This window comes from Cygnus atratus, chromosome 4, assembly GCF_013377495.2.
Source record: "Cygnus atratus isolate AKBS03 ecotype Queensland, Australia chromosome 4, CAtr_DNAZoo_HiC_assembly, whole genome shotgun sequence".
NCBI classification, from domain to species: Eukaryota; Metazoa; Chordata; class Aves; order Anseriformes; family Anatidae; genus Cygnus; species Cygnus atratus.
Genome location: NC_066365.1, coordinates 36,002,158 through 36,029,298, shown reverse-complemented (window position 1 = coordinate 36,029,298; position 27,141 = coordinate 36,002,158). Strand labels below are relative to the sequence as shown.

Here is a 27,141-nt window from a genome sequence, read left to right as displayed (position 1 = left end):
TCCTGCTATGTTGCTGTTTTAGCTTTCAAGTTCTTGTAGCAACTTCTATTATAAGGTTGTTTCTGGTCATATAAATGTTTTGCAATGGTGCTATGCCACGTATTAGTGCATAACAGGTAAAAAGTGGGCCAGTATGTTTACTAATGTCTAGGTAGACATAGGGATGAAATGGTACATAAAATAGTTAAGTTCAGGGTATTGACCTTTTTAATTTTTTTAATATGATTGGTTCAAGAATTTTTGTTGGAAACCACCACTGCTTCTCTAGATATGATGTTACAGCCCTTACTGAGATCTGGTGTATTGGTTGTAAGGCCTCCAGGTGTATGAGGGCTGTATTGTGCTCTGTCTGAAGAAGCTGATGTACTTTTTGCAGTAATGTCTGTAACCAATGAAGAATTTGTATTTTGCACAGCCTACAAGTAGCTATTCCTTCTTTGTAGGCATATTGAGAAATATCATCACCTTTAGCTTACTGAGCCAGAGCTAATGCTTCATGTTTCTCTGCAGGCCAGGGAAGTTTGTCAAATGCAATTTTAGCACTGAATGTCACAAAGAAATAATGCAGTGAAACTAGCACATGAGGAAGGCACTGCTTTTTATTGTCAAATGTACGTGCTTATGCATCTCCTCTATTCTACACTTGTAAGTTTACAGACACTGTAGTTTGGCAATGGTAGCAAATGGATATGGTAACGATCGATACATGCTTGATCACTTCTGTGGTGCTGTCTTTGAAGAATCATGTTTAAGGCAACAAAGATCTGGCAATTTGTCTATCAGCAGCAGTGACTGAATGTGTATGTCTTCACAGCTCTGATATAAGCACCTAAAGTTCTAGAGAAGTTGTTAAAATTTTCCCATTTGTGACTGAGGAATGAATTATGAAAATCAGTGACGTTGATAAACTAAATGTCAGCAAAACATATTTCTAAAAGTCGCTAAGCTACATGCACGGTGTGTGGGCACTTCTTCAGTTTTTGAAAGCCAGAAGTTCTTCAGCCTTCCCAGTAGGAGTAGCCTGAGCAGGAGGGCATGGTGCTATGAGATGCTCTGTGTCGTTTTCCTCTGTTTTCTAGAATGGCTTTTTTCTAGAGCATGGGGGGCTGGAGGGGCGGGAGAGAAAATGCGGTGCAATCTCAAGTCTTTTATGTAGTTTCACTCTTCTGGCTCACAGCTGCTTCTGTAAGTAGGGAGGGCTTCCAGTACTTTCTAGAAGTCTTGAAAGTAATTTCAAAACATGGTGTTGGTTTATGGCCCCAGTAGCTGGAATCAAAGCATTTTACTATTTCTTTAGAGAAGCATACCAAAAGGTAAGTGATATATTACTTGGGACAAAATTGAGGGCATTTGGCCAGATGCTTTTCTGTAGTCATCTGTAACTGAATGAAAAAAAAAAATCTTTCCTTAAAAGTGTGTGTTTTTTCAGGGTGCTGTTTTTTAATATTATATTATTATAATATGTTGTCTGCACTGATTTTGTATTTCTGCTTTTTGGCTCTTTGGCTTGCTATGGTTGCATGTAGTCATGATGCTAAATTGGAAGCACTGTTGCTAGCAAAAGGCTTCAACTGGCATCAATGTTGCATCCATTCTTGCAATTGGGTATGTTCTCTGAGTTGTTAAAAGGCTCTGTGACTGGTTCTGCTGCAGAATGATGCTTTGGCATTTTACTTTGGGGCACTCACATGTTCCTTCTTCAAAATGCTGCTTATCAAAGAAGGAGCAGTAGAATTAAAAGTACCCAAGTGCAGTGAGGCAAGCTAAGGAAAGCTAAGGCTGCAGAGAACAGCCAGGTTCTCTTCTGCTCCACCTTGTGCTTTCCTAGGGCTCTTCAAAATATCTAAAAAGGGTTGTGATATGAGGATCCTGTGATCCCAGCCTGCTGACAGCTTGTAGGACCATAACAAACATTTTGCCACTCCACAGGGAACAATTCTGTATAGCAAAATGTCTTGAACAGGGAGGTGCTGGTTGGCTGTGCTGGCAGTCTGTGAGAAAGTTTTAAGGCCTGACAGAAGTCTGTGAGTTCAGGCAACCTTAATCTTCAATACAAATGTGGTATTTATTTGTAGATCAAGGGAAAGCACATGGACGAAAACACAAGGGGTAGGGGTTTTGAATTAGGTTTTGTTGGTCAGGAGATGGCTGGAGGAGGAGTGGGCCTCTACTCCAGCTGCTGTGAAAACTCGCCTAGCTCAGCGGAGACAGTGTTTGAATGAGATGGGGTGTCTGTGTGCATGGTAATGACAGCCCCAGTTGTAATTTTTTTAAGTTATTATTTTTTCAAGTTGTAATTTTTCCAACTTGAATCAAACAATTTTGTGATGGAATTTGTAGCAGAATTTTCTCCTTCTGAGTCTTAGTTTGGTGCTCTGCTTAGGGTAATGTGATAAGTTCCACTTTCGAAAGGGTAGCGTGCCTTTGTACAAAAGCGGATTTTTTTTAAGGTTCTAAAAAAGAAAAATATGAACTGTGAGCATATTGCTTAATTAACAAGTCAGGCCCACTATGGAATGAAAATCAAAAGTTAGAACTCACTTGGTTAGAGTGTAATGTTGTTGATCCATAGTATTTAAAAAAAACACTTTACAGAAGAAGTCAAATTTGTGCAGATACCAGTTCACGGTCGTTGGGAGCTGTGATGGAACAATGTATTCAGGATCAGTAAGCAAACTGCTAATGGTCAAGAACTCATGATTTCCTGTTCCTTAGATACAACATTGTACTGGATTTTGTTCCTTGTGTCTTCACTGGCAGTTATATTTATCTGAATGTCATTAGAGTTGAATTACGTTCAAGATGATTTTTAAGATTTTAATTCTTAGTCTTGGATTGAATTTCACAGCTTATTTTGCTGATGGCAAGAATAACAAATAGCTAGTGTAGTGCCTTTTCACCTTTTTCTCCCCCCCCAAAAAAAAAGATTTGTCTTTCAACAAAAATAAATCAGAATTTTGTGTAGAGATGCTTCTTGCAACCTCAGTCCACATGATTATCTTGAAAAGAAACTGCTGCTGGCCCTGGTAATTTTAAGCCCAGCAAACAGTAAACTAGGATTTAGAGAGAGTTAGTGATGTACTCATTTCTCTTCATGCAAATAAAATACCCAGTTGCACATTAAAAGAAACAAAGCGAGAGGGGGAAAAAATTCTCAGAGTTGGTACTTGTGACTGTTTTAAAAATGTTGCTGCTTCTTGTTGAGTTAACTTAATCCGGTTGGTTTTCTTAGAGTTTTTTTATCATTTAAGATGTTACATGACATAATTTATGTGATCAAACCACACGAGTGGTCTGCTTATAAAAATCTGTCTTTTCCGTAAGTATTTGTGAGCATCTCCCAAACAGATTAACCTCATAAATTTTGTTTTCCAAAGTACGTTTAAAAGTGTAGGCCGGCTTTGAAGAGGGAGTTATGCACAGAACTTCCACATGTGACAGGAAGCATCTGCCCTATTCTGGCCACCATACGACCCACTGTGATGCTTCTGGATGACAGTCATAATTACCCCTTGCAGTAATTCAGTATGATCCTTTAAAAATTTCAAGCAAAATCGTTACTTGTTAAGGAAATTAAGAACCCTCATTAATAATGAAGTTCAGTTATAAATAGCCTAGTGAACAGTTGTCTTGTTAAATATTTACATGTGTTGGGTTGGACGATGTGAACATAGTATACATCCTGATATAGCAGGAGCACCACACCAGCATCCTGAAATAAAACTTCAGAGAAACAATTGAAACATTTGTGACAACAGGAGATAAGACTTACTTTAAAAACAATGGAAAAGAGGAGGAGAAAAGTGGGAGAGGTCTAAAAGAAGTTGGCAACACTACAGAGTTCCACACTATTATGATAGTTGCATATTCTTAAATGAAATATCACTTAGGCTCCAGGACAAGTGGGCAATAAAAAATTGTGAATGATGGTTTTAATCCATAGGAAGAACAAAAATGAAGATCTGGGGAATAAGCAACTAATTTTCATTATGACTTTTCAGAGCAGAAGTGTTCTTCATTTTGTTTTAAGAAATCCAAGCACTTAATTGTTCTATTTAGTCTTGGAAGCTACAATTACTATTTGTTCTGTTTAAGAATTTTAAAAAAATAACTCTTTGGAGGATGTTTTGATGTTTTCTCAGAGTCCCTAAAGCAGAATGAATACAAATTTACTGATTCTTCCCCCAAGCTCCAAAGCCTTCTTCCACATATAGTACTTCAAGAGTATTATACTTCCTCCATGGCAGTACTAAATTACTTCTGTGAGGCTAGTTTTTGGTTACAAGCTTTAAATGAACTTAATAATGCCTTGCTATGGTCCACCAATCCTTAACTTGCAGCTGTGATTGGTCTCAGAAAATGTTGAAACAGCAAATAATTCCGAGACTTTCTTGGATAGCTACATTACAGCTGTAAGTGAAGCTATAACTTATTGGATGTAATGGTTTTAAAAAATTTAACATCTTTTCTAAAGACAAACTGCAAGAATTACTCTGGTACCAGTTGTAGAGACGGTATTGTAGAACTTCAGAGATCCTAGGGAGAGCAGGAGAATACTGGTGATAACCCTCTATATTTTTCCTCTCCTCATTTTTTTCTTTCTTCCCTGTATTTTAATGCCTGTTTAAGCAAACATTTTTTTATATACATAGTCCTGATATCTCTTTAGCATTTTTTATAGGTTTAACATTAGGCTTGATTTTTTCAAGGAACAAGTTGCTCCGTTTTTCAGTTTTCATTAAAAAAAATAAAAGTGAAAGCAATCTTAAGCAGTGTCCCTTGGACTTCATACATCTTAGTACAGCTTTAAGCTCCTAATCAATAAACACATCAGAACTCTGTACTTTGGTCTTAAACCACTACCTTTGGTATTGAAGGCTTTTAGTTGATCATGCATTGGGGGATTGTTAAATATAGACATGTAGAATTACTTTCAAATTAGAGCAGTCAAATAGTATTTAGGTGATTAATAGCTTTGGTATTCTCTGAATAGTTTTTGTGGCATTTGGCAAGTATTTTATGAATACCAGTGAACCTTAACTATCAGATACATTTTGCCTTTATAATCAGATGTTTTTTCTAATTCATTCTTAATTTCTGGAGTATCCAAAGTACCAGTGCTCTGAGAGAAATTATTTGGAGAATTTAAAGGAGTCTAAGAAAACTGGAGAGTATCTCTTTAGATGACTGATTTTAATTCATAATTTTGAAAGAATGAGCTGCTTCCATTTTGTTTTTACTGTCGTAAAGAGACTAGTCATCGTCTTCTGTGTGGAATCACTGACCAGAACTAAGCACGGTATCGATACTCCTATTTGTTGCAGGATACTAGTATGGAAATGGATATGAATCTTGTGCAACTAAATACATGTTTCTAATTAAAAGTACCTTGGCAGGAAAAAGTCTTAATAAAAACAGAGATGAAAAAGCAAATTCAGGATATTTGTAGAGCTCCATGTTGAAGACCATGTACTCAGGAATCAGAGTTCGCTGGGGTGAGGAAGAGAAGGAAAGGGGGAGGTTATTCTGCATAATTGAAAGTCAAATAATAAACCCTGTGGGATTGAGACTGAGCTTCAGCCTTGTTTTTTTAAGGAAAAGGACAGCAGTTCTGAGTACTGGAATTCTTGGACCTCTGCAAATTTCAGTTTCTCTAAAAAAATAAAATAAATGCAGCATCTTTATGTATTTAATGGAAACTGAAAAATACTTTTATGTTGCTTTCAAAGTACTTCTATTGATGCAGGACACTTGTGGATGTTTTTCCCTCTTGCTCTCCCCTTTCTATTCCAAGTAAAGCACTGCTTTAGCGTTCCTATGCCTGATCTCCTTGTCTCGTGAGGATTGGAGTCCTGTTGGCCAGGAAACAGCATTAGCAGATCACACATTTCTGAAATTTTATGTCACATTAGTAGATTTACTTTAAAATTTTAAGCTCTAAATACCTGGCGTTTAAAGAGTGTGTTGGCCTCATTCATGAGGATGTTTGCAATTTCCTGATGTAAAATCCATTGCCAGCAAGCTATGGAGAGCAAGCAACCACTCAAAAAACAAGCTTCTTTTTAACAGAAGTCTTGTTAGTACTAGTGCTTCAAGGCTATAGCCTGAAAACAAAATGAGACTATTCACTGGGTGCCTTGTGTTCTCAAAACCACAACAGGATCTACCTACTCTGATGCAGGACTTCGCTGCAGTGGTAACCCTTCCTCTCTGCTTCCCCCTCGCCCTCCCCACATCATATTTCAAGGTGTTTTGGGAAACAAGAGAATACGTTAGGCTATGGGGAAAAAAACAGCAACAAAACAAAAACGTTTTTCAATTATACCATTATTTGAAATAAAATCAAACAAGTGAAATGGACTCTTCTCCTGATGACTTGTGAGACAAAAGCAGCATTGACACACACCGAAATGCCAGGAGCAGAATTCATGCCATCTGACTGCACTCTAACACTGGATCCATAATCACTTGTTCTACTTGGCAGTTTTTACAAGCAGCCATTTGTTAGAAAAATAGACTTCGTTAGTGATGTTTCAGCTCAGAGTGCCCTTGCACAGTATTCGTATCACTGAGTGTGTAGAAACTGAGTTTTTCTGGCTGTAGCGTTCTGCATTTTACAGGTGGTGACTTGACTGAACAATGAAAACATCTAATTTTCACTTCTTGTTTGGTTGGTTTCACTTGCTGTAACTTATTTGGTGTTTTGGCTTTTTTTTCGTCTGTGGGTTCCTTTCCAGCTGTGTTTTAACATCGTGTTTCCTTTTAGTTCAAAAAAAGGGAAAAAAAAAAAAAAAAAGAGAAACTGTATTTTAACCCAGATTTTTCATTCCCGGAATGGGTTTGTATATTAAAAGCGTTGCCTCATATAAGTGCCTAAACATTAGCTGAGGTAAACTAGGATGAGTGGGCCTAAACCGTAGGAAATGCATTCCTTAGTGTCACTGGTGTTGGAACACCAGATGGAGCTGGGAGCTCCACAGACACCTTGCATCACCTTTATTAAACTAATTAGAGGAATGGTCCTGTCACCCTTCTTGGGAGGTTATTTTGGAGAATAAACATTGGAGACCAGTCTGTTGTACAGGTATGATGCATTTTCTCTGTTATAACCAGCTCTTTACTCTGAGAGCACTTTGCTTCCCACAAGCTTGGAGGAGCAAAGTAGAGAGGTTACGCTGGGTTAGCATCAGGAATTTCAATTGTAGTATTTAAGCGTTTTCAGTCCTAAAAATTTGTTCTTCTGTTTGTAGATATGGCTAATAGAGTAGCAGAACTGCTGATATTTAGATAAGGAATGGTAGTTTGAAATTCTTTGATGGATTTATTTAAAACGTGCCTTTTGAGGGAGTTAGAGGTATTATCAAGGGCTTTTCTGTGCCATAGCCTTATGTTATTTTTTTCTTAAATGAACAAAAATGGAGTAGAGGAATTCTGTAATACAGACCCAAAAATAAGAGACATCAGTCTCATGACTGTGATTTTTCCCCAACTCCTTTTCCTTTGCCTGGTGTCAGATTTTTCCTACTGCAATGTAAGCTCCTCAAAAGAGATTAGGCCTTTTGTTTTTTCATTTTGTAGAGGGAAAACTTGCACAAGTATTTTAACTCCCTGTGACAAACTAACTAGGGGAACTGCATTATCCTGGCTATCTGGTAGCAGCAAGCTGTTTTGCCACTAAATTTATTTTAGGTTGAACAGTCTTTCAGGAGGAAGAGATGAAAACTCAGTCTATTTTATGCTGGAACATTTTGTATGTTCTTGTCTGATGCACAAGAGAAATATTATAGGGACCTGTACTTATTTAAATAGCTCTTCAGAAAGCCTCAGAACAGTTTCGAAGTGCTAAATTAAGTATGAGGCAGGCAATTACATAATGCCCATATTTTACAAACAGGGATAATCACATAGTTCAGGAAGGTTAGCTGCATGAGACCACATAGAATCATTAACAAAAGCAGAAATAATGAGTCACAGCCCTGACTTCCATGTGCCTCTCTCCCATACTGTTGGTTTCAGTTGCTTCAGCCTACATTTGGCTGTAAGAGGAGAGGTTATAAAGTACGTGCTGGTTAAATAATGTCATTAACCCTATTACGTGTGCTAGATTTCTCAGTATGCATAAGATCTATGCTCATGTGTAAGTACGTTGATTGGCATTTTAAATTGAGTTGTATTGGCCTGAGTTTCTTTTAAATCAGATTATAAAACTGAAACAGAATTAATACGACTAGGTAAGGATATTGAGCATCAAATTGTTCTTATTAGAAAACATTGGAATTTGAACTTCTAAATCTGTTCAATTGAGCTTGAGATCTTGGCCTTTTGTATAGGCAAGCTTTTATCATTGAGTTGTAGGCAAGGTACTTAGGAATATTGAATCAGCTCAGAATAAACTTGGCAGCGTGTTGGGTCATGCTTTTGATCTAGGTCCAGTCAACAGCATACTTTACGGAAATACCATGTGTACCACTTGACAGTCCAAGTCTTTGGTCAGCATTGCCCAGCCACTTGGTCTCTTCATCAGCACTTCTAGCCATTTAAGGGATCATCTGTTTCTGAAATTAGAAAAGAAGCCTTTGTGTGAAAATTATTTCATGTTCTTTTGTTTTAAAGCTGCTGTGTGGCAATATTAGTAAATAAATAGTCTTACCTGCATGGTCTCGTGGAAGTGCTGTGTAAAATTTAAGATACAGTAAAAAAAAAAAAAAAAAAAGTGTTTACCTTTCTTATTTGATTATTCCCAATACTTAGCGATAACAGTAATAGAGCACTTCATATGCAAAACCCTTGGGGTAGGGATTTGCAAACTCGTGGTGTTCGTTGCCAAATTTATTTTTTACAAAGCGTTCTCACTCACTGCTGGTAGAACCAGCCCACATCTGAGTCTGTGCCAGTCCTTTTCCCTTTTGTGCTGTAGGGCAACTTTTGAACATAATCAGCCTTAAACTTATTTGGTTTATTGTAAATCTTTACCTTTCATATGGCTTCTTGGTGTACCACTTGAAGGCACTCACTTTTTGTAATATTAAACAAACCCTTTGTCAGGTAGACTTCCATGACAAGTTAGTTATCATGCATTATTGATCATATTTATTTAAAATACACAATGTGACCAGAACTGCTTGCAGAGTTTTGTTAAGTTGGCTAAGAGGTTCCTTACTGAGAAGGGGGTTATATTACTACTGCCTGGAGGGAGCGTGTTGAATCTAAAATGTGTTCTTATTTTATACTCATCTTGTTACCAGGTTCATTTAAAAGGTTGCGTTGTATGATAGCATAGAATATTAGGGAATGATTAGTGCATCCACTGCACTTGCACGTGTTCGTATACAATGGCAAAAAGAATTAAATGTCATTTTCTGATAGGGCTGTTTGTGGTGAGGGCTGGAATGCTCTGTGCTGTATGCAGGCTGGGAGCTTCGAAAGAAAGTCACCCTGCTTCTGCAAGGTCAGGGAGGGGATTTTGATGCAGATCGATACAGACCTCTCGGTAGCAAGTTTAACTACAGTGTGGAGTTCCTGGTGGCTTCTCAGCTAAGGGGGTACGTAGTGGGTAGGACGTTTCCCTAGACCATCCCTATATCCAACGTAATACTGGAGCTAAAGAAGACTTAATTTCTTTGAGGGTAGCTTGACTTATGTCTGAAAGGTGACTATTCTCCTGTCGTGCTAGGTATTCCTCAAATATGGAATTTATGTAATACAACTTGAAAATAGTGGTCAGTTACAAAATTTGTTGATACATGTTTTAGCCTTTTTGTACAGCTTTTATGCTTGCCTCCAGCAAATGACTTGCATGCAGTGTTTTCTTTGTTTCAAGTTTGGTGCTTAAGCCTTTAGCGTGAGACTTAACTAGACTGTAAAACTCTTCCTTCAGCAGCTTGCTTGTGCTTGTGGTGTTAACCTTTTTGCAGGGGGTTGTGCTGTTTATTTACAAAACTCCATTTTCCAGTTATGAAAAGAATATTATATTAAGAGAGTCTTCTTTTTACCAATTAGGTCAAAGTCCTAAAATTTTAAGACCTAAACCACATGGTTTAGAGCGAACTGATTCACAAACCATAGGTGACTTTACTACAAGAAGAAAGGGTATGTACTTGAGCACTGTATGTATATGGAGCTTTATAAAAATAAATAAAAATTAAGCGAACTGTTACTCTATAACTCTCCTCTAGCCTTCTTACTTCTATTATAATCTAAGATCATAGACGCGTATCCCATGCCAAGCAAAAAACTATGTAAGAAAGTAAAGCCTTTCTGTTGTGAACAGCAGATGAATACATTACCTTGACATTAACATAGATGCTAGATCTCTTAAATTTTAGCTGTTCATATTTTGGATTTACTTTTTTGTTTGTTTAGAAACAAGTATGTGTGACTCACATGTAAGTTGCTTGAACTGTCTTTTGTTAGGCAATAAACCTGAAGTCACCGTTTATTTGGGTCTTCTGTTGTAGGTTAAATGCTGAAGTAAGGCAAAATACCAATCCTGTGACCATTTAATAATAATGTGATTTATGTAGGTAACTTCATGAACGTTGCAATTAGTCTGGGCTTAAATCAAGATGCTGAGGTGGTGCTTGATGTTGTCACGTGAAGTAGAGCAAATTACAGATAACATCAAAAATCTCACAGAAGTGTTGCTGTTCAGTACCTTTGGTCGTTAAAGCCCATTGCAACCAGATGAAGTATTCCTTTGACGAAGTCCTTACTCTTTCTGCTGGAGTGGTACCTTGGCCACTGATTGTACCTGCCATTTAGCCTCAGGCCTTGACAGAGGACTGGAGCTGAGCTGATAATTTTTGTCACTCAATCTTCAGGATCATCTTGCCTATGTAAAGTTCAGTTCTGCCACCCTATCTCATATGATACCTTATACCTTGACATAGATGAGTTGTAGGTCCTCTTCTGAGGCTGTGGTGACAGCTTTTTATGAGCAAGTGAGTTAAAGTGGCACAATTACTGAAGCAGGCTTGATATGCTTTGAGTAATTATGACTTTTTAATTAAAGGAGAAAATTGTTTGGGATGCTAAAGACTCATGCTTATCCAGAAAATGTGAATCATAAGTCTTTGTTTGATATGTAAGATAGCTGACTCTTCAGTAAACTCTATCTGAAGAGTGAGTATAATGAAAGTATGATGAGTACGGTTCTGTTTTTTCACTTGCAAGACAACCACGCTGATTAAGCAACTGATTTCTGTCAGTTCCTCATGTGATCGCTTATGACAGCTTTTATTCTACATGAACTAGTTCTGCATGCCTGATACTTGATCTTGGTGAATTTGTTAACATGCAGCAAACAGATAATTTGGGGGACGGGTGGGGCTGGATGTTATTTCAATGGCTTTGCTTTTTATCTTAAAACAGTTTTAGGGAGAATGAAGTAGAGATTTGAACTGTGGCGACAGTTTGACCATATGTAATTTTGTTCCCTAAGAGTCCCATGATCCTTCTTGAATTTTTTTAAATGTATAGGAAGGACGAAACAAAAGTTGGAGGGAGAGATGAGATGATGTTTCTCACTAACAATCAACTTGTGTTTCTGTTCTGAAAATGGAATTAAAAAATGGCACCTTTTCTAGCACATTAGCTGTCACTGCTGGCACAAACACGCTGCTCTGCTCTGCAGTTGGTGAGCACTGAAGCAAGCCAAACACCTTTTGGAACTTAAGTATTGGCTCATCTCTCCGTTTTGCAAACTTAGTTGCAGATTCTGCCCACACTTTGAGCTGTGAAACCTAATCTGTAGGGGCACATGCATACAGAGCAGAGTTTGCATAATAATCATTGTCCACGAGCCAGGAAAAGTATACAGAGTTGGCTTTGCTGGCATTTTAAGCTGAAACTGTCAACCCTATCTGCACTTGTCAGTTCAGCAAGTCATTGTGCCACTGTAAACACAGAACATGATGCTGCCATTTTCAGTCTCTTTGAAATGGAAATTGTATGTAGGAGTGTATCTTGCAAATTCTTAATTCGTGTTTTTTTCTAAATACTGTTGCTTTTTAGTAACTGGAAAATTTAAACTACAGGTTAATGTATCATAGCTTTATAGGAATTTCCTAACTAGTTTTCACTATTTGAAAAATAGTATTTCCTTCTGGCATTTACGCTTTGAAAAGCTATTAAATTTAAGTTTGTTTGGGAATGTTCTGTGCTTTAAGGTTGTCTGTTTCTTGTATAGCAAAACCAGCTCCACTAGAAATAAAACCGCTGCCTGAATGGGAAGAATTACAAGCCCCAGTTAGATCTCCTATCACCAGAAGCTTTGCACGAGAGTAAGTTCCTAGCTTTTCTTCAGTTGGATTAACTGTTTTTGTTGACTAGTGTTAATATATGTGTATACACATCTGTGTTATATTCTCAGCCTGTGTAATACAGATTGAGGTTTCCTTTGGAAGTGTGTGTGTGTATGCACGCATGCGTTAAGACAAAGTATGTCACTGATTTTTTATTTTGCAATATCATATGTAAAAGAAAACGTAACCAAAAAAATGCAACACTCTAGTAATCTTGAATGAAAATTTCATCTCTAATGTGCTTATTTTTGTTGTTTACCAGGAGGTTTAAGATATTCAAGATGTATTGTTTGTAAAATAATTCCTGGTAATTAGCTCCTCCAGGTTTCCCATGTCTCCCAGACCGGATTCAGTTCATAGCACAACTTCCAGCAGTGACTCGCATGACAGTGAAGAGAATTATGTTTCCATGAATCCAAATCAGTCCACTGAAGACCCAGTATGTAAAATCTACATCTTAACTACTCTCTTCCTGTGCAGTCCTTACTTTTAAATCATGCAAACACAACACAAATCCTTCCACTCAACATCACCTTCCTTTATATTTCTAGATCAAAAATCTTAAGTCTGTGTAATAGAACTGTAATTTTGTTAGGATTTCACTGAGGAAGTTAAGAGTATAGTCATTTATAGAGGCTATGGTTAGTATATATGTCTGTTGTACAAAACAGGTCAACATATGACTTTCTCTTTTCCCTAGAAACCATCTCCTCTTGTCTGCCATTGTTAGTTCTAGACTATGTAGCAGTTGAGTATCAGGGCATCAAGGGAAATAAATTATTCATAAAACTTCTAAGACAGGCTTAAAAACCTTTACTAAAAGGAGATCTTCCAAGAAATGTGGAAAGGATGGGGGAAAAAAAGGATCGATATGTTTGTATTCTGTTGAAAACAACAACAACAAAAAAGAACTGAGCTACCTCTGCTTTTATTAGGCTTCTTTTTTTTTAAAAAAAAAAAAAGTCAAATGGGGCTTTGTATACTAAATATCTATTTTTTTCCCTTTTGGGGAGGGTTAATTCAGATGGTAGAGTTTCAGATATTTAGCTTGCAGTGCTGTCAGAGCTAGTTAAGAAAAATCAGTGATGTGTATTGTGTGGTGGTTTGTTTTTGTTTGTTTGTTTTAATTGGGGAGAGAGAAAATGCAATAGCATTTTCAAGTAAAAGAACAGCAGTAGGCCTAGTCCTGGAATGAAACATGGTCCAGAATATTCTTAAAGCAGTGGGGGGGATACCTGAATCTTGCCCCAGGTTTTGGGTCAGGGTAGTTTCAATGCAATTGCAACATTTTTGATGCTTTGATTCTCTTTTAGTGGGGAATACATTTTTCACCTTTAAAGCCTTATGAAGCTATGGTTTCCAAACCTTCTTTGGGGTAGAGCCTGCCTCTTGCCACCTTTTTTTGTGCTATTCATTTGTCTGCCTTCCTATATGGCATGTGCTATCCCGTTTCACTATGCCCTGGACTCTTCTCACAGTGCTGCTTGCTACCCCACCCCCTGCTGTCCCACATACCTACCCCAGTCCCCTCCAGTCTTCTACCTCTTGTGCTCCATGGCTGCCTGTGGATACCACTTCTTAGGTCCCTCTGAGCAAGCCCCTCCTGCTGACTTCTCTGCAGCAGCTCGGACTCAGTGCAAGCTTATGAGCCCGCAGAAAGTCTGGCTCATGTTTTGTGCAGTGTCCGACCTGTTGGCAGTGCAAGCGCGCTTCTCAGGTGAAGCGTGCTTCAGTGGTGGGATGCCAATGATGTAAAAACCTAGCCCATCTCTTACAAGAGCGCTGTGCAAGAGGCACTGGTAAGTAATTGGTCACGTCCCATTTTACAGATGCAAGAAATGTCCCGTTTTGCACAAATGTTTGGAGTCGCCTCTGCCCATAAGTAGATTTGCAGAATCGCAATTAGAAGTGGAGATTTCTGTTGATTCTTACAATGCCGTTTCAGGGGGTTTAACTTCAGTGCTAAGACGGTGTATTTAATATTGCAGCCAAAATGGCCTGTCATTAGTACCTTCTGTTTGCTTGCACCATTCTTTCTTCAAGGTTGTTCTACAGATATCCTTCCATTTTCATTTAAGTATGTTTTAAGCTTGTTTTCTAATGCTTATGTTCTGCCTGTCTAGTTTGTGTGAAATAACATATCCTTTTCTGTTTAATGAGTAAGAGCTTTTAAAATATATGCTGGAAACCTTTATACAGATCCCAATTTTTGTTAAATATGCAGAAATACGTTTAGAGAGTTTGGGCAACAAAAATGAACTGTTGTCACAGTTGTTTGTGTTTGTCCTTGTTTACCACTTAATGAGATGGACGATACAGGTGCAATGGATAACATGAATTGAAAAAGCCCAGCCTGTTAAGATTTAACCAATAAAATTTTATTTCCTAGAGAACCTGAATGTTTCCAGATATGTCAAGGCCTTTGTTTTAATGTGTGCTAATTAATTACATAGTCTTTTCAAAAGTTTTGATTTGTTCCAACAACATCTTAGAAAGGAGTCCAGACTTTTTTCATCCTTTTCTGTCATCAGCTTTGAACCATCTTGTTTGGACATGTTGCATTTCTGTTTTATTTAATAAAATCAGCAATATTCTGCTTTCTTTCAAGTTGCTGTCAGCCTTACCCTTCTGTCTTTCCTTCTGCCTTCCTCTTCATTTTTTGCTGACTGCTGCCCTCTGTCTTCCTTTTTTTTTCTTTATCTTTTAGAGAAGAGTCCTTCTATTGTACTGTTCCTATAACACCTGTTAAGAGGGAGGGATCAGGCTGGGAGAGGACAGAGGAGGTGAGGTTGTGAAAGTATGGGCTAATTTAAATTTAGGTATATGCAATACAACTTCAGTTCAGGCAGCTCTGCACAAATTTCCCAAAGTTTTAATATTTTAGTTTTATTAATTGAATAACACCTTTTGATTTTAAGCTTAATTATGATAGCTTTTGAGTGACATGCAAAAGTTTCCTTTGGAGCTTTGCCACTATTTTAAGGCTGAAATTCTCCTAAGGTATTTAATGGCAATTATTTTTTATAATTTTAATTAAGAGATGTTAGATTTGAGATGTAACAAATTCTTTAAGAAATAAATAAATGAAGGAAACACCAAAACCACTCCATTCTTATATTGTGATATGAAAGGGGTATTAGATGGAGGACAGATTGATTTGGTTGCAACCTTAACTTTGGGGGGTTGGTTTTTGGGTTCCATTACCCAACCCCCTTTGGATTTTGACTCTGGCCCAAGCTCAACATTGTTCCATTTCCACTTAAATTTGAATATACTTGTTGCACAATGTCAGTAAAACTTGCATGGTTTAACTGATTGTAAGAGCTCAGCCAGTTGTTTAACCTTGAATATTTTGACAGTTTATAATAAGCATATTTGATAATTTCAACTATTAGCATGTACATTTGCAGCTGAAATTATTTGTATTATAATTTCAGAATTTGTTCGGTAGCAACAGTCTCGATGGAGGAAGCAGCCCTATGGTAAAACCTAAAGGAGATAAACAAGTAGAATATTTAGATCTGGACCTAGATTCAGGAAAATCTACCCCACCTCGTAAGGTGAGCAAATTTTGAACTTGTGCATTTCTGCCATGAGGTGCTTAGAATTTCTTCACGAGTAGTTGCTGGGAAAGAACCTCCAGCAAGATCACCCTAATTAGTTTGTCAAAAGGTCAATTGGAGAGGTTCTGTTGGACCTGTCATTGAACGGTACCTGTTCTATATCTGTTTGAGACATACATTTGATTTTTCTAATAAGTAGTTAGTTTGCTTTAACTGTTTTTTTTGTCACCCTTGTCTTTATCCAGAAAAAGAGTAGTGGTTCAGGCAGCAGTGTGGCAGACGAAAGAGTTGATTATGTTGTGGTTGACCAGCAGAAAACACTAGCACTGAAGAGCACACGGGAGGCATGGACTGATGGGAGACAGTCTACAGAATCTGAAACACCGACGAAAAGCGTGAAGTGAATATACTGCCTTTTCTTTGGAGAACAGAAAGGAGTGAATTTTGAAGAATTACAGGACCACAATGGCAGCATGGCTTGATTGTACAGTATTCACTGGTGCGTGAATAGGTTCTTGACTGAATAGGATGGAAGCCAAATGACACTTCAAATGTATCAAAAGAATTGTAAGATCATAAATCAGCTATGTGGTCTCTGGAAAATTTGCAACCTGTAAATAACATGTAAAATAGTACTGCTTAGCTTTCAGAAAACTTTTTGTTCTGTAGTTAACACATCTGTAGTATTACCATGTTTATGCACTTTTTCAGTTACAATGTTGGTTCAGGTATTCCCAGTTAGTGTATCTTAACGCCTAATTTGTCTGGAGATTTTTTTCTTTACACTACTATTTCTTACAAGTTTAGGTTAATTAAGCTACATGTAGATACGGAAATTAATATTTGAACTTCATTTAACAACTTAAAATTGATTTTTGCGGAAATACTTCCACAATTGAATAATCTACTTGAAATGTCAAGAGATGACCGTTAGTTACCTACTTGTTTATATTTAATACATGCGAAAGATTATTTGGAAGTCTACAGGTTACCTTCCTAACAAAAATTGCTGTGAGTTAATAATAATGAACTATACTGGGTTTAGACCTACAATCCTGGCTTATATGTTAGTTGTTAGTGGTGGAACTTCTATTGTATTTTATTAATGACAGTGTTCTGTGTTCGATGGGTGAAGATTCTGCAGGGTGGGATCTTACACTTTTAAAGACTGAATAATTAAATACCAAGTAAGCCTGCAAACCACTGATGGCATGCAGTAATATTGTGATCTCACACTTATTAACAAGAAATAACCTTTATATTATTTACAGAAGGTAGAGTATATAAATCAGGTACGTACCAAGCACTGTTGTGCTAATACACTGATCAGGTTTAGACAATGAGCTTTAGTTTTGTACTATTTAGAAGTTCTAATGTCAGTTTTCAGTTCAAGATTAATGGGACAGTTTGACATTCACTGTTTGTAGTACTAGCAAAATACTGTGATTTTGAATTAGACATAATTCAAACGGAAATACTATGTTTTGACACCATAGTGCCCTTCTTATGATCTTTATTTTACTTTAATCTCCTGCTTGGCCTTATATTTAAATCCCTATGCAACTGATATTTTGTATCTCTGTTTTTAAAAATTAGGTAATATTCTTAAATGATCCCCTTGTAAACCACTTGTCGCTCTTTCCTGGTACAGGATTTTAAGCTCTGTATACTGTGATCCTTTATTTTACTATGCCAGTTCCAAATAATAATCTGCCTTGGTTTAGGAACATGTTGTTGTTGTTGTTATCTGGAAGAAAATAGAGCTCTTTAAATACATGAACGAGTTAGGTCTAGATAGAAAATTTACTAACGCTTTTTTTACACAAATGCCCATAAGTAAGCAGTTGGTTTTATTTTCCCACCCAATTGTTTTATTTTGTGCAAGTCATTTAAAAGTTGAGTATAAAGCTGTGTTGTTTTCCAGCATGTTGGCCTTAGTACTGTCTATTCTACCATTGGTTGTTTCTCTCCCCTCACAGCCACAATCTACCATATGTAAATTATGTTATTTTTAACAAAGGTTCTTTTTAAATTAGTAATATTTTGATGCTTTGAATGTTCATTTAAAAAAAAAAAACTAAACACAATGCATTTTGAGGTGGATTTTAAATAAATCAAGTTGTTCAGTTTTGATGTGTAAATTCTGTCCTGTGAAACAGTGAACGGGTATTAATATGTGTAAAGGTGCCTAGATACAAACCACTTTTCTCCCAAAGTTGTACATTATCTCTTAGTACCTTTCAAACAACAACAAAAAAAAGTCTAGAGTTTTCAAAAAAGAGTTCAAAAAAAGAGTTTTCAAAACAAATCTCTGATGTAAAACCCTGCCGCAAGCAACTAAATTAATCTGAGTCCCAGCCTTCTGGGAGCCAGGAAAAGTGATGCGAGCCAGGGGACCTCGATGGCTTAATCAAAAGTAGTTGAAATCCTTAAAGACCCTGGAGCTATAACTCAACTCTGCTTTGAAGGTTTTATCCAATACTGAACTGCTCCTCACTGATGCTACGGCTGACAAAGCCACAGGCATGGTGAATAATTAGTAAGTCTAATGTTTGGTTTAGGACATACTGGTTTTAATCATTTTATTGGTACAATTGCAACTGTGTACCTCTACTGATGAGTTGCCTCTAATGTGTTAGCAGAAGTGATTAGATAATCACTGCTCCTGTTTATGCGCTGTAGTTACTTTGCTTAACGTTGTGGGAAAGAGTCATGCTGTGTACTCCTGCAATCACACATATGCCCAAGGATTAATTATGATCTTAGAATATTTCAAAGCTGTAGTTTATTTTCTCAGCGAACAAACAAATCTCGGGGAGAAAGTTTGGAAGGGCTGCTAATCCTTCACACATCCCTAACCCCTCCTTCCTTGAAACATTTACTGACTACACAACTACATGTGTCTATATATAAGTATATATATTTACAACTGTTTTTTTTGTAGTTGAGCACTGACACTTTAAATATCAAAGAGTATTTTTTCAGATGTTTTGAGCATCTCTGGTAGTGAAGTATAAATGCCTGAAAAAATCAGTTTCCTAGGCTGGCCTCTCTTCTTGAGCTAGTGACACAAGGTGGTTTTGCTCTGTTTGCTGACATCAGTATTTGGTTTACAGATTATGCTTATTTTTTCTTCATTTTAAATTTGACAGTGTTCATAACATTATTATGATTGATAATAAACTCTATTTTGAGGCTCTTTTCCTTGTTAAGGCAAATAAGTTTTCAGCCTGTATAGGTAGTAGAATACAAAGTAGTCATCTAGAACTTTTCTTTAGTCTATTAGATTTCTTAGCTGTTTTCTCCCCTTAATTGAAGTGTTTTTTCTACTTCCATGTTGACCAAAGAATGTTCAGAATCAGAGACATGATACTAAGTTTGGTATTTCACCTAGAAAGCTAGAGTGGGACTTTGTGTTGCAGGATTGTCAGAGCTCTGGAAATTCCTAAGAATGTGAATATTACATTAAGAATGAGTTCTAAAATTGTAAGTGGTAGAAAGAAAGCTAGGCTGTTGTTAGATGTGCAATTTTCCATTACCAGCTCCCAGAGAACACTCTGGTAACAGGGATGGATGCTGATGGAAACTCCAGTAGAGATCAGTGCAGAAGCAGTTTTTCAAGTGTTCCTTTTCAAACAGGTAAGGTCTTGTTTCACTAAAACACTGTTTTCATTTGTAAATAGTTTTAATTGCTGTGTCATAGATGAGTAATTTTAAACTGCAAATATGTGTGTAAATCTTCCTCACAAAAATCAGAAGAAAATCTTAGTGCCTTGTACAGTAAGATCAACTATGAAAATGTTTTGGCATCCCCTTACCTTACGATCTGAGCAATTGCTTTCCTGGTAAGTACTGCTGGCCACACTTACATACTGACTTAATCATTATAGCCTCATAAAGCGCAGGTGCAGAAACAGCTGTTATGTTATGCTAGAAATATGTGAAGTGACCTTGAAAAAGATGACAATATAAACATGACTGTTAGTCTTTTTTTTTTGAGATTTTTATTTATATGAAAGAAAAATCTTGCAATCCATTCATGTATGGTAGTTGACGTAGTGCCACACACAGGTCATGCAGACAAATTACAATCTTGCCATTTTAATTACGTAATTTAGAATTCATTGCTCCATATAGCTAAATGGGGAGAGATGAGCAGCTCTTTAGCTTTCAAATTCCATTATGAGCTAAGCAAGATCTTTATCACAATGACATTTAAGCTTAGTTATTAATGATTGCAGCTATCAATTTATATATATATATATATACATATATATATATTATAGTCTTGCAAAACTACTTTGGAAACTTACCAGCCCTGAATGAACCCTCCATTCCCTCCTTAACCATTGAGGTTTGTATCATAAAGAGCCAGAGGATATACATATTTTTTCAAGAAAAAGCTTTTGCTGTGCAATGTCAGTGTATTTTAGAAAGCAGTAATACCATGTAACGTTTGGATTTTTTTTACGCTTACAACTCTTAAGAAGCAGAGTGCTGTCCACAGGCAGACTTAAATTTGGAGACTATCCTCTATATTTCTTGTATTTGGTTGGGGTTTCTGTGTATTGCACCAAACACTTCTTGACGTTCATTTCCTCTTGTCTTACTACATGTAAATACTAAGGTGATCCATGACAACAAAAACGAGTGCTTGTCCAGCAATTAGTGTAATAAATGTTCCACAAAAATGTGGCAATTTGTTGTGGATGAACTGAAGACCAAGATGTGATTCTCTTTGTTAAACTTCTATTTTAACTTAACAAGGTATAGTTAAGTCTAGTTCTCAGCCTCATGAAGTACAGAGTGGGACAAAACAAGAAGGTACTCGATATACTTATGAACATGTCTTTGGCATTAAAAGTTTCCCAGTGTATGTTTAAGGTTTAGCATCCTTGGTATTAATTTTCAGTAACAAAAATGGGAGAATAGGTGCTGGATGCTTAACTAGTTGAGAGGCTTGATGTCTTATCAGAACAATCCAGCTGTTGAATGCCAGTGGATTTCATTTCACAATTTTTTTAAATGAAAATTCCTATATTTTAGAGGATTTGAGAAGGTTGATGTTTGCTTTGACTTCTTTTTACAAGAAACAAATTACCTGAAATGTAGAGATACGTAACCTGTGGTGCCCGTGCATAAATTAAGAAACACTAAAAGCACCAAACACTTCAGTAAAATTGACTTTCAATGGAAGCATCTCACTATGATGCAGAATTTAGTAAGACAAAAGAAATTTTCTCCTGTTTTTAAACCATGAGGCACATGGCAGTGCCTTTAATTCTGTGTTAATTTTTTTAATACTTTTTGTTTTCATTTCTTAATTTAGAAGTATTTTAGCCCACTGTGTTAAAATGGAATAGAAATAATCCCATGTAGTTTAGAACATAAAATACCAAAGTTGTTAAAATGAGATACTCAGTTTTCTTTCAGTTATAAAATCAATATTTGTACTAATCCATGTTTGAATATTCTTACAGGATTCATGACTGATCCCAAGCCTTTTCCTAGCAAGGTGGATCTGCAATAAAACAAGAAGAAAATGCGTGTCACGTGAATTTTGAGAAAAGCCAATAAGAATTTGAGTCCTATTACAAGATTTGATTAAATGCTGTTTGAAGTTCTCTTCAGCTGTTGTTGGGTGTTAGTGTATGTGGGACTTGCGTAGTGTGCCCAGATGACCTGATTTGTGTTTTGGAAGGTGGTATGGAAATCCAGTCTTAAGAAGATATTTAAAAGGTGTAATACTACATAGTAAAACCATTCTTAGCATTACTTTTGGAACTGACTGAGCATTTTCAAGTATGAAATAAAGTGCTTTTGACTGAGGAAAAAATGAAAGGCTTATAGTAGGACAACTTGATATTTTATTCAAGTTTAGCTGTTGTCATTTCATTGCAGGAGAGTTGAGCTGTTCTTGAATTAGCTGTAACTAGCTAGTGACTAGCAGTGTAACCTAGCAGTGCAGAGCCCAGTGCGTGCCCAAGAAACAACAATTAAGGAATGCTGCAGGTAAAGTACATATTTCTATTTTAAAATCCCATTTACAGACAATAGGTTCCTATTTGCATCATTGTTAGCGAATGTGAATAAATGCAGCTGAAAGTTGCCTTTACTACTTTTTCTTAATCAGCTCACCAGAATGGGAGAAAATATAATTACTACCTTATTTTTGATCAGTTCCTATCAGATTTTAAGTTATATAAGACATGGTATTTGTAGGCTGTTTTCAGGGAATAGACTTAGAAGAAGTAATCAGTACTTGTTTTTGTGCAGTTGTGTTGTGGATTTACATGCACACATTATGCAGGTTAATTGAAGTGGTTTAGGATTTTTTCCCCTTACCTGTCAGCGGTGAAAGATTCTAGCCAGGGAGTTGTGGAGATGCCTCGGACTGGCCTGCTGGAGTACCTCAGCTTGTGTCTGGAGTTAATTGCATCCAAATGGTGTTTCAGCCCTCTGCTGATGTCTTCATAGTAACACAGATAAATCATATTGTACTTATTTATTAAATTAATTGTAGTTGAGGCCAGAAGGTTAAAACAAATGATGTTCAGTGATCTGTAGTTAGGCCTGGAGCAGCATTTTTGAAAAGTATTGAGTGTAATAGGGTTCCAAGTTCCCCAGGCACATAAACCAACTCTGTGATCTTTTGAGGAGCGGATGTCGATAGTCACAGAATCACAGAATTGTAGGGGTTAGAAGGGACCTTGACAGATCATCGGGTCCAACCCCCTGCCAAAGCAGGTTCCATAGAGCAGGTTGCCCAGGTAGGCGTCCAGACGGGCCTTGAATATCTCCAGAGGAGGAGACTCTACAACCTCCCTGGGCAGCCTGTTCCAGTGCTCCGTCACCCTCACTGTGAAGAAGTTCTTTTGCATACTGGTGTGGAACTTCCCGTGATCCATTTTGTGGCCGTTGCCCCTTGTCCTGTCCCCACAAACCACTGAAAAGAGGTTGGCCAAACCCCTCTGTCTCCCACACTTAAGAAAATTGTAAACGTTAATAAGATCCCCTCTCAGTCTTCTTTTCTCAAGCCTGAACAGACCCAGGTCTGTCAGCCTTTCCTCATAAAATAGCTGGGTACTGGTGATACGGTCTGATCACTAATAACGATATTGCACTTTCACAGTGATAGAAGGTCCATGACAATTTCAAGTAATACTGAATAATGAAATTATGGATGAATTAGTGTTAAAAGCTTCATTGAGAAGTAAATCACGTATTCAGAAGCCTTTGGGTCTCTGACACTATTTCATTATCCTGTTAGGGTTAGCAAAAAATATTCATATGATGTTGCCAGTTCTATACAGCCGCAAGACTGATTTTTAGTTCAGTCAGTGCCTGTTGATGTAGTAATTGACTTTTGTGAGGGAGCAGCTCTGCTTACATTGTCTTGTTCTCATTGCCATGCCATTTGGTGAGAAGTGAACTTCATGACTGTGAGAAAACATTGTGAAGAAGTTGACCACTGGCAGGGATGAGAATCGGAAGCTTTGAAGAAGGAAGGATGTGTATTCATAATGAATTATGTGTATGAGCATATTATGTTATTTCGTGTTATTTTTATATGTAAAAATATATAATTGTGTATTTTGTTTGAGTGTTTTTAGTCACAGTGGCTTCCAAAAAATAAAAGCATCTATTATCTATTGTGGGTTTCTTCTCTGAGTGCTACTTGTTACAGGATCTCCTTTCTTTGAGGATTACTTTAACAAGTATCAACAGTTGACGCTTTTTATGGGTAAATTTAACTGACCAAAGGTCTTGCTCTAAATCCGACACAAGCAGAGACTGACGTGCTCTGTGGATGTATGTTACAGCTTAAGCACTGGATGAACTCAGCGCCATTTGTTTTCTATGAAACACAGTGTTAGCATGGTTACTGTGTAATTTGAATAACTTCAATGTCATCTTCCCAGTAAAGGCTACGTGGATAGATATTTATACACTTAAGTGGTAAATACTTAAACTTTGTTTCCATTGCAATAAGGAATCTATTGAAATTAATGTATGGTATCTTTTGTGTATGTTTTTTTTACAGTGAAAGTCAATGCATCATCAGTTATGATGCAGCTGCACCTCTGTTATTGGGCAGAATCTAACATCTAACTTTTGTGTAGCATTTTACTTTTGCATTTTGAACTATACTTAAACCAAAAACAACTAATAACTTAATGCAAACCAGATTCTTTCCCTTTTCCTAGCTTCTTGAATTCAAATGGCCTGCATGTGTCTGATCTTGTGACCACAAACAGTTCTGTTTCATTCCTTTCCTTTTCCAAACTTTGAGAAGATTTAGTGTTTAATGCATGTGCAGCAACGCCTATTAACATAATTGCTGCACAGCTAATGGTATCATTTTGAGTTGCTCTTGTGGTGTTTTCATTTAAATTTAACAAGAAGTCATCTCAAGAATATTAGTTATGATTACACAACTGAGCAACAAAATTGAAAGATGTCACCCGAGAGATTTGACAAAAATCTGTAATTAAAGTGCTCTTTACTAACTTTATAAGCAAGTTAATAATTAGTTGTCTCTACAGTTTGGTACTGGCTGAGGGAGAATTTTTATGCCTTATTGTGTATTTGAGCACATGTTGGTGTTTAACACATCAGTAACCTCTGTCATGAGCTTCTTTATGTTCCTGGTTGCTTTTAATTTAAGGTCTCCATTTTTGGGCTTGTATGGACTGTTATGATTTTGTGCATTTATGAACATATGTTAACTTTGGAGGTCATTGTTTCTTTTTGTTCTTGCTTGGTCTTCTACGGTTTTAGAGCTTTTAGAAATTTCAAACCTTTGGATTTATTTTTTTATTATGCCTGCCTTCTGTACTTCTTCGAAGTCTAATAGTTTGCTTTATTTTTGTCTGTAGTTCAGCCTTTTCTTCTGACCATGAGATTTTGTAACTGTCTTGGTTTTGGCTGGGATAGAGTTAGTTTTCTTCCTAGTAGCTGTTAAGGTTCTGTGTTTTGGATTTAGGATGAGAATAACGCTGATAGCACACACAGTTTCAGTTGCTGCAGAGCAATGCTTACTCAGAGCCAAGGACTTTCGTGCTTTTCATACTGCCCTGCCAGCATGGAGACTGGGGGGTGCACCAGGAGCTGGGAGGGGACAGAACCAGGACAGCTGGCTCAAGTGGATGGCAGGGATGTCCCTTGCCTTATGATGCCATGCTCAGCAATACAGCGGGGGGGAGTTGGCAAGGGAGGCTGCCATTGCTTGGGGACTGCCTGGGCATCTGTCACCTGGTGGTGAGCAATAGTTTTGTTCATCATTTGCTTTTTTTTCTGTCACTTGTCTTTTTCTTATTAAGCTGTCTTTTCCTCAACCCATGAGTTCTTGCGCTTACACCTTTTCCGATTCTATCCCCCATCTTGCTGTAGGGAAGGGCATGATTCAACAGCTGTGTGGTGTTTAGCTGCCTGCTGGGTTAAGCCATAACTAACTCCTACTGCTGCTTCACAGCATGGCTCTCTTTGCTTGGAAATAGTTTGTCTAAAATTCAGATTTAAGAGTTGACTCCTACTGATATTGCACTCTTGCAGTGATACAGCGTCCATGACAACTTAATGTCAGTAATATTGAATAATGAAATTATGGATGAATTAGAGGTAAGAGTGTTGTTTTTTTTTTTTTGTGGTGTACTAAATCATATTCAGAAGCCTTTGGATATATGAAACTATTTCACTGTTATCCTAATAGGGTTATCAAAAAATACTCATACAATGTTGCAATGTCTGTGCAGCTGCAAGACTGATTTTTATTTCTTGCCTCTGCAGAGAGGAAAAAAAATACAAAGATTTTCTGGTTTTATTGTGGAATTCAGATTGTGGCTAGGATTTTTTTTTTTACAATATTTCACTGTATTTGAACAAAATACTTGAGGCTGGTACTTTATTCAATGTTAACTTTGATATTTAAGCAAAAAGTGTTGTTCCTTTATCATAAAGGTAGAGTTTCTTGAAAGTGAGGAAAATGGAGAAGCTAAAGCAGTAGCCAGGAAGAGAGAAGAAGCTAGTCTGAAGATGAAAGATATATTAATCTTTTCTGAGGCCCAAAAGTATCTCAGCACCTCTCACTGACTTGCTGGATGGCCAAGATTCAATGAGGTTTGAATGGAGATAGTAGGAAAAGGGAGAAAAATACTAACAATTCTCTCTCCTCTCCTACCAACCTTTATGATCTTACCTGGCAATTTTACACTGACAAATGATGGTGAAGGTGCTGAAACATCATCCTCTTCCCAAATACCTGATTACTTCCTGAATGCTCCACTTTTTTTCACCAGGGATCTTCCATGTGTGGTTTTGTTTGAGTGCTTTTCTGGGGAAACAGAAGAGTGAAAAATCAGGAAGGGGAGAATCCTGCTTCCTAGCCTCACCTACTGCCCACACGATGCAGATAGTACTGCGTCATCAGAAGCAGCTCTAGAAGAGGAGAGGAGAAGGGGCAGGAGCTAAGGCAGAGCAGATTAAAACTGGAGACAAGTCAGATGGTGGATAAGTCAGTAAACTTAGTGTCATTTGCTACTGCTTATATTGAGAAGTTAAAGCTGTCTCACTGAATGTAGAGAAGAACCTTCAGCAAAGCCCTGGGACTGGATTTTCATCTATGATGAGAAATCATAACAAACAGTGCCTAGACATGTCAGGAAATTTGGTACTAGTTGAGAAATCCTGTTCTAGGAAAACTGAAAATTTCTGAGAAGTTACTACTACTCTTCTGAGTAGTTAGGGAGAAATGAATTGACACAATTGTTTGGAAATGTCAAAGCAAACTATTTTAACTTCAAAAAAATGTTAAAGTCTCTGAAAAAAAAAAAAAGAAAAATGAATTGTAATAATCATAGCAGTAATTTCTCTTACTATCTGCATTGTTAGCCCCCCCTCTGTGTGGGACACGCAGCTTTGCAAACCAGCAGCCTATGCTCAGGGGATGTCCCTCCATTAACACTGCTTGTTAATGCAGGTGCATCCACAGCTGAACACTTTCTACTTTTAATTGCAGAGCAGTTCAGCTGGAGTACCCAGTATCTAGCTGTACCTACGAACAAAAGGTGAGGGAGCTTCAGCCTGGCTTCGGTTGGCCCCTTTGGACTCAGCCTCTGTCAGCAGTTGGAGTACACCAGTGGTGCTCAGAAAATTCTCCTTCCCAGTCAAGCTTCACCTGGTTCGTGCAGTCTCAATTTCTCCTGTGGTACCTGTCAGGGTGAGTGGGGTGGCTGTGGGAGCGTGTGCCTCAGCTGTGTCAAGGTAACAAAGGCTGG

The 27,141-nt window shown here is 37.4% G+C and overlaps 1 protein-coding gene across 5 annotated transcripts in view; it reads left to right on the top strand.

Moving 5' to 3' along the window:
• GAB1 (GRB2 associated binding protein 1) overlaps positions 1-17,996 on the top strand; it is a 98,489-nt gene extending 80,493 nt beyond the window's left edge. For 4 of the 5 annotated variants that reach the window (XM_035550694.2, XM_035550682.2, XM_035550702.2 and 1 more), the window contains exons 7-11: positions 10,000-10,089; positions 12,188-12,281; positions 12,618-12,741; positions 15,740-15,862; positions 16,111-17,996. In XM_035550694.2, coding sequence (XP_035406587.1) covers positions 10,000-10,089; positions 12,188-12,281; positions 12,618-12,741; positions 15,740-15,862; positions 16,111-16,269 — 590 coding nt within the window. In that variant the 3' untranslated portion in view covers positions 16,270-17,996. The remainder of the gene's footprint in view (positions 1-9,999; positions 10,090-12,187; positions 12,282-12,617; positions 12,742-15,739; positions 15,863-16,110) is intronic. The other variant, XM_035550688.2, reaches the window with a different exon arrangement.
• Positions 17,997-27,141: the final 9,145 nt, after the last annotated feature.